The 7,426-nt window shown below is 44.6% G+C and overlaps 1 protein-coding gene across 1 annotated transcript; it reads left to right on the top strand.

Annotated features, from left to right (window-relative positions):
• The first annotated feature begins 528 nt into the window (after positions 1–528).
• On the top strand, positions 529–4,246 carry LOC127683961 (insulin growth factor-like family member). The gene is made up of 3 exons (XM_052181005.1): positions 529–547; positions 3,695–4,022; positions 4,195–4,246. The coding sequence occupies exons 1-3, from the start codon at positions 529–531 to the stop codon at positions 4,244–4,246; spliced, it is 399 nt and encodes a 132-aa protein (XP_052036965.1).
• Positions 4,247–7,426: the final 3,180 nt, after the last annotated feature.

Genomic DNA, 7,426 nt, shown 5'->3' with positions numbered 1-7,426 from the left:
CACCTCCCCACCCCACCCCCGCCCCACCCCCAGCTCCCTTTTGTTCCACATCCTAGCTGGCGGGAGCCACCAGCACTGACCCAGCTTGCCCAGGAGCTGCTGCACTCTGGCCCCTCCCAGCTCCCTTTACCCCCACATGATTGTATCCTGATTCCAGGTCCAAAACCTAGCAGAAAAAAACCACTCTCTCCCTTTCCCTGCGTGACTTTTTTTCCCCCTTGGTATCTTCCTTCCAGCTAGTGGCCCTCGGCCTTCTTTATTGACAAGTCAAGAACCAATTAGAAACTAGACTTTAGTATCAGCACCTCTCCTTATCAGCAGTCACACAACGAAATGTTCTAGAGTAGGATTATCTGTTCGACTTGACTCTTTCTGTAGCATTTTAAACTCCACCCATCCAAGAGTATCATTGCCTATGAGGTATAAATATCATGTGTGTGTGTGTCGGCCACAGCTCAAAGGCTCAGATGATCATTCTTCCACAACTCCACAACTTACAAACTCCACACACACAGCCTATCCAGAAACATGAAGATCAGAAACGCTTGTAAGTATTCTGCACCCCAAGGAGACAATGAGTGTTTAGCATCCCACCTTTATCATGAATTCTGTCTGTCTGTCTGTCTGTCTGTCTGTCTAGCTAACGGTATCTTTCTTTCTCACTTTGTTTTTCTTTCTTTTTTTCTTCCTTTTCATCATTTATTTATTTGAGACAGAGTCTCACCATGTAGCCCTAAGTGTCCTGGAAAGTTCTATTTAGACCACCCTGGCTTCAGATTCACAGAGATATTCTTACTTCAGCCCCGGAATGCTGGGATTAAAGGTACAAGCCATCGTTATTCTTCAGACAGCTGTCTATTAATTATCAAGACAGTGCCTGGAGCGCATAGCAGGAACAAGGATCCCATCCCTTCCCTTGGGTGGCACCCATCTCTGTGGCCCCAGCAGCACATCCCAGATGTGCCTGTCAGCACTGTGGCCTGGAATCCTGAGCCTTATCCAGAACCAGAGGGTCATGAGGGTCACAGTCCTAGGCGTGACGCTTGAGTGCTCTCCTTCATCACTGCAAGGTCTACGTACAAGTGAGGGTCCTACTAGATAACAAGGACTTGGGGGGGCATCGTGGATAGAATCTGGCTGTGTTTGCACCCTACAATTTCACCTACAGGCAACCATGTGCTGGTCCATTTCATCTCCTCTCCTCTCTCTGCCTCCCTCTCCCTCCCAACCCTCGTGTCCCTCCCCTCTTCCTCTCCCTCTCCCTCTCTCCTTCTCTCATCCCATCACTCTACTCCATCTCTCACTCTATAGCAGTATCACCCAAGTCACCCATGGCCATAGCTGACCACATCTGACTTAATCTAGATGATTTTTGACAAGTGTTGATCATTATTGTTGTTGAGTGTGTGTGTGTGTGTGTGTGTGTGTGTGTGTGTTGCATGTTTATGAGTTGTGTGGATTTGAGTACCCACGTGAGTGCACATAGAAGAGAGGCAAATAGTGGGTGTCTTTCTCTGTGTTGCCTCCATTGTGTTGCCTTGACACAAGTCCTGTCAGTGAACCCAACAAAGGTCACTGTTTGGATTGCACTAGCTGGCCAGCAAGCTCTGCAGATCCTTATGTCTCTGTTCCATATCCTGGGTTATAGATGTGCAGGGTCATGCCTGGTTTTTTCCATAGGTCCTGTGGATACACATTCATGTCTTCCTGCTTGCAAAATAGTTTCTGACTCCACTGAGCCATCTCTCCAGCCCCTTAGATTACTTTAGGCAGATGATTGCAGGTCACCCAAATATCATATAGGTTAAAAAAAATATGCTGTGTTTTTGAACTATTACATGGTTTTCATTGTGTCCCCTAAATGTTTGTGCCATAAAATCTCAATTGATCAATGCTAGAGTGACTCAGGGTAGCATCTATAAGCTGTTTTAGAATGTGGAGACAGAGCCGTTTTACAGGAAATGACGTCAGTGTGTGGCAGCAATGCCGGAGCTCCCATTCTCGCCTAGTAATCACCTTAAACAGTGTCTTGGAGAAAAGCAGCTTGCTTCTCATGATCTCTCTTCCCAAATTATCCACATGGAGCTGAAGAAACAGAGTCCTGTCTAAAGGCTGCTGTGTGACCTGTGACTTTCCAGCCTCTATAACCTTGAGCCAGAATTCACTGTCTAATCGTGAAAACTACCAAGCCTGGGGCAAGATGTTCTGCCATGGAAAAGTCAAACGCTGTGACTATTAATGTTCCTATGTTCTTGAGCTTTCTGTAAGTCATTGTGAGTCATTGAGGGGGTGGAGCCTGACACCTCAGAGCACAGGAGAAGCCACACAGCTCCTGATAAGAAGCTGTGAGCTTCTTACTCTTACTCATGAGCATCAGTTAGCTTACCAAAGTGCCTCTAATTCAGTTCCAGATTCAATAAAATTCTACTCTGGAACTTTTAACTGGCTCTGGGGCTAAAGAGATAGTTCCATGCATAAAATGTCTGCTGTTCAAGTATGAGTGCCTGAGTTGAATACTCAGAACCGATATAAAGCCAGAACTGTAGTCTACTCCCAGGACTCCCATGAAAAGACTCAGCGCGTCTTTGAGAAGCTTGAGAGCCAGCAGTCTGAAATGCACAGCAGGGAACAGGAGACCCAATCTCAAACAAGGATGTAAAGGCTAACACCAGAGATTGTCCTCTGAACGCCACACTCCTGGGATGTTCTCACACACACTCACGCATGTGAATGGGCACATAGAAAGGTTTCCTTTTCACATGTTTATCAAACATGGGGCTGCAGAGGTGGCTTAGCACATAAGTGATTGCAAGCAGGCCTTCACTTGGCATGAGTTCCACTGGCAAAACCCACGTCAAGGTGGAGAGACCTGATTCCATGATGTCTGAAGATCTTCTTTCACATCCTATTGTCCTCTCATTCTTTGTGTTTGTGTGCCTGCCAACCTGCCTTTGTGTGTGTATCACATGCACGCACTAATAATAATAATAATAATAATAATAATAATAAAGTAAAAACATTTTAAACATGAGTCTGCTGAACTCCTTATTAAGAAAGCTGTTGACAGACTCTCCAGTAGGGAAATACTTCCCAGTCTGTCCCTCACCTACACATAAAGACCCTGCAAGCACCAGCCATTCCTTGAGAGCTAACTGAGCATCATCCTGGGTCTATCAAGGCTATCCTCTGTACTCTATGCTCAGTCAAGGTCTTCATTGTTTTCAGGCTTGCTATAACAGCTTCGGTTGGAAACATACTCTGCTACTACTACACTGCAGCCTGATCAGGACCATGGTCTCTGGAATCTTCTGGAAGGATAGTCCAGACAAAATCATGTCTAAATATTATTATAGCTCTAAGGCACCTCTGAACTTCAAATTAATCCTGTCTTTCCTGTTCAATTCCCAGAGTCTCCCTCATAACCATAGAAGTAGCAGTTCTAAGTGGAATATTTCTATCTGCCTTCTTCCCAGGATTCTGCATTTCCTATGTATCAGCCCAAACCAGAACCACATCCAGAATCAGTCTCAAAAGCCATTCGGAATCATCACTGGCCACCAAGGACCTGGTGATGTGTCCTTGCCTCTGATCGTCACCAGCTGCTGTGCACATCCTAACTCTGACTCTCTCTCTCTCTCTCTCTCTCTCTCTCTCTCTCTCTCTCTCTCTCTCTCTCTCTCTCAATATTTCTCAGGTGCTGTCCTGACTGCAGTGCTCCTGTTTATACTTGAAGGAGCTACAGGAGCTCAAGAATCCCCGAGTTTTTCAGACCCTGACCCATGGCCGTGCAATCCCAAGTGTGATGGCAGAACTTACAACCCCTCTGAGGAGTGTTGTGATCATGACACCATCCTGCCCCGTACGAAGACGAACCTCTGTGGCCATAACTGCACTTATAGGCCCTGCTTTGAGCTCTGCTGTCCTGAGTCCTATAGCCCCAAGAAGAAATTTATTGTCAAGCTGAAAGTTCAGGGAGAGAGAGCCCATTGCAGTTCATCCCCTATCTCCAGGCACTGTGAAAGGTGAGCGCCCTCTTCCTGTCTGTGTGTAGGGTTAGGTATGAAAATGGAGAAGGGGGATGTGTTGGTCTATCCCTTTAAGGAAACCCTAGCCCCTCCTCGTGCTGCTAACAAACTCTCAGGCTCTCGCATTCATTCCCTTCTCTGACTCTTCAATTTGCTTTCTCCTTTGTAGCAAAAAGATTTTGCACAGAGAAGATATTAAAGAAAACCTACTTTCTCTTTAGGGAGAAAGTGGTACCCAGGTAAGCTTCAGGGTCAATGTAATCACCAACGAAGATGAAGGCTTAGTGCTGGGTTGTAAACACGATATTTGTGCGGCTTCTTCTAAGGCTCAGGAAACATTTCAAAGAGGCCAGGCTGTTGGCAAGCTCAGTCTTGCTTCAGCTGGCTGTGGAAGACCAGGCCTGTCAACAGTCAGCCATGGGAGCAGGCAAGGCTCACGGGCTCACTCTCTCCCTACCGAGTTAGCTATCGGAGCATGAGCATATAACCTACACCATGTCACCAAAGGGAAAATACGGTCCCTTCCTCAGGACACTTGAGCTGTCAATAGCTCCTCAAGCACCCCCATGTCCCCATAGACACTGGAATTTTGACCGATTTAAACTTGTCTGGGTCTTGCGCATACAATCACAGTTGCTATGAGCTGATGTGCGCTTCAGCCATGTCACGCCCAGAAGCCAGCATTCCATGGCAATCCTCCCTAATTTCTCACATTCTTACTACACACTGTTCCAATGTGCTCGCTGAGCCTCGGCTGGGGATGTTGATGCGGATGACCCATCCACAGCAGTCACAACCTGCTCTAACAACCATTGCCTACTGCAAAAAGACGCATCCAGGAAAGCAGAGATGTATGGGTATAAATAAAAATATTAAAAAGGTAATTGAGTAATAGAGACCTCCATAGTTAAGAGCACCCATTATTCTTCCAAATAATCTACAGTACATCCCCAACACACAAGATGGCTCACAACTGTCTGTAAATCCAGTCCCAGGTTGCCCTCTTCTGGCCTCTGCGGGCACTGCATATGCATGGTACACTGGGATATGAGAACAAAACATCCAAACAAATAAAAATGAAGATTAAAACGTTAAGGCCCTTGGTCCTGTGAAGGATCAATGCCCCAGTGTAGGGGAATGCTAGGGCTGTGAGTCAGGAGTGGGTGGGTGGGTGGGGGAGCACCCACATAGAAGCAGGGGGAGGGGGATGGGATAAGGGGTTTGCAGAGGGGAAATGGGGAAAGGAGATAATATTTGAAATGTAAATAAAATATCCAAGTTTTTAAAAGTTAAGTAAATTAAACAAGACCTTTTGAAAGCATGAACATTTACGAAAATAGCACTGGTGGGTCTCACACATGCTCTCTCTCTCTCTTTCTCTCTCTTTCTCTCTCTCTCTCTCTCTCTCACACACACACACACACAAACACACACACACACACACACACACACCTTCCTTCCAGTCACGTGTGTGTGACTATATTTTGAGGATCTCAACTCTTTTTTTTCTATATTCCTTGTTTACAATCCAAATGCTTTCCTCTTTCCTGGTTCCCCCCTCCCCATATGTCCCATAGGCCCTCTTCTCTCCACCCATTCCCCAATTACCCCTCCCCCATTTCTCTGTCCTGGTACTCCCCTACAAAGCTGGATCAAGCCTTTCCAGGACCAGGGCCCTCTCCTTCCTTCTTCTTGGGAATCATTTGATATGCTAATTGTGTCTTGCACATTCAGAGCTTTTGGGCTAATTAATATTCACTTATCAGTGATTGAATTCCATATATATTCTTTTGTGATTGGCTTACCTCACTTAGGATGATATTTTCCAGTTCCAACAATTTGCCTAAAAATTTCATGAAATCAATGTTTTTAATTGCTGAGTAGTATTCCATTGTGTAAATATACCACATTTTCTGTATCCATTCCTCCATTGAAGGACATCTGGGTTCTTTCCAGCTTCTGGCTATTATAAATAGGGCTGCTATGAACATAGTGGAGCATATATCCTTATTACGAGCTAGGGAATCCTCTGGGTATATGCCCAGGAGTGGTATAGCAGGGTCCTCTGGAAGTGTAATGCCCAGTTTTCTGAGGAACCATCAGACTGATTTCCAGAGTGGCTGTACCATCTTACAATCCCACCAGCAGTGGAGGAGTGTTCCTCTTTCTCCACATCCTCCCCAACACCTGCTGTCTCCTGAGTTTTTAACCTTAGCCATTCTGACTGGTGTGAGGTGAAATCTCAGGGTTGTTTTGATCTGCATTTCCCTAATGACTAATGATGTTGAATATTTCTTAAGGTGCTTCTCAGCCATCTGAAGTTCTTCAGGTGAAAATTCTTTGTTTAGCTGTAGCCCATTTTTAATAGGGTTATTTGGTTCTCTGGGGTCTAACTTCTTGAGTTCTTTGTATATATTGGAAATTAGCCCTCTGTCGAATGTAGGGTTGGTGAAGATCTTTTCCCAATTTGTTGGTTGCTATTTTGTCCTTTTGACATGTCCTTTGCCTTACAGAAACTTTGTAATTTTATGAGGTCCCATTTGTCAATTCTTGATCTTAAAGCATAAGCTATTGGTTTTCTGTTCAGGAACTTTTCCCCTGTTCCCATGTCCTCAACGGTTTTCCCCAGTTTCTTTTCTATTAGTTTCAGTGTGTCAGGTTTTATGTGGAGGTCCTTGATCCACTTGAAGTTGAGCTTAGTACAAGGAGATAAGAATGGATCAATTCGAATTCTTCTGCACGGTGACTTCCAGTTGAACCAGCACCATTTGTTGAAAAGGCTATCTTTTTTCCACTGGGTGTTTTCTGCTCCTTTGTCGAAGATCAAGTGACCATAGGTGTGTGGGTTCATTTCTGGGTCTTCAATCCTATGCCATTGGTCCACTTGCCTGTCACTGTACCAATACCATGCAGTTTTTAATACTATTGCTCTGTAGTATTGCTTGAGTTCTGGGATACTGATTCTCCCAGAAGTTCTTTTACTGTTGAGAATAGTTTTAGCTATCCTGGGTTTTTTGTTATCCAGATGAATTTGAGAATTGCTCTTTTTAACTCTATGAAAAACTGAGTTGGGGTTTTGATGGGGATCGCGTTGAATTTGTAGATTGCTTTTGGCAAGATGGCCATTTTAATTATATTAATCCTGCCAATCCATGAGCATGGAAGATGTTTCCATTTTCTGAGGTCTTATTTGATTTCCTTCTTCAGAGACCTGAAGTTCTTTTCATACAGATCTTTTATTTGTGTGGTTAGAGTCACACCTAGATACTTTATATTGTTTGTGGCTATTGTGAATGGTATCATTTCCCTAACTTCTTTCTCAGCCTACTTATCCTTTGAGTATAGGAATGCAACTGATTTGCTTGAGTTGATTTTATAACCAGCCACTTTGCTGAAGTTGT

The sequence above is a fragment of the Apodemus sylvaticus genome, chromosome 1, assembly GCF_947179515.1.
Source record: "Apodemus sylvaticus chromosome 1, mApoSyl1.1, whole genome shotgun sequence".
NCBI classification, from domain to species: domain Eukaryota; kingdom Metazoa; phylum Chordata; class Mammalia; order Rodentia; family Muridae; genus Apodemus; species Apodemus sylvaticus.
Note: the sequence above shows the minus strand (reverse complement) of the source record. Positions and strands in the feature narration are given on the sequence as shown.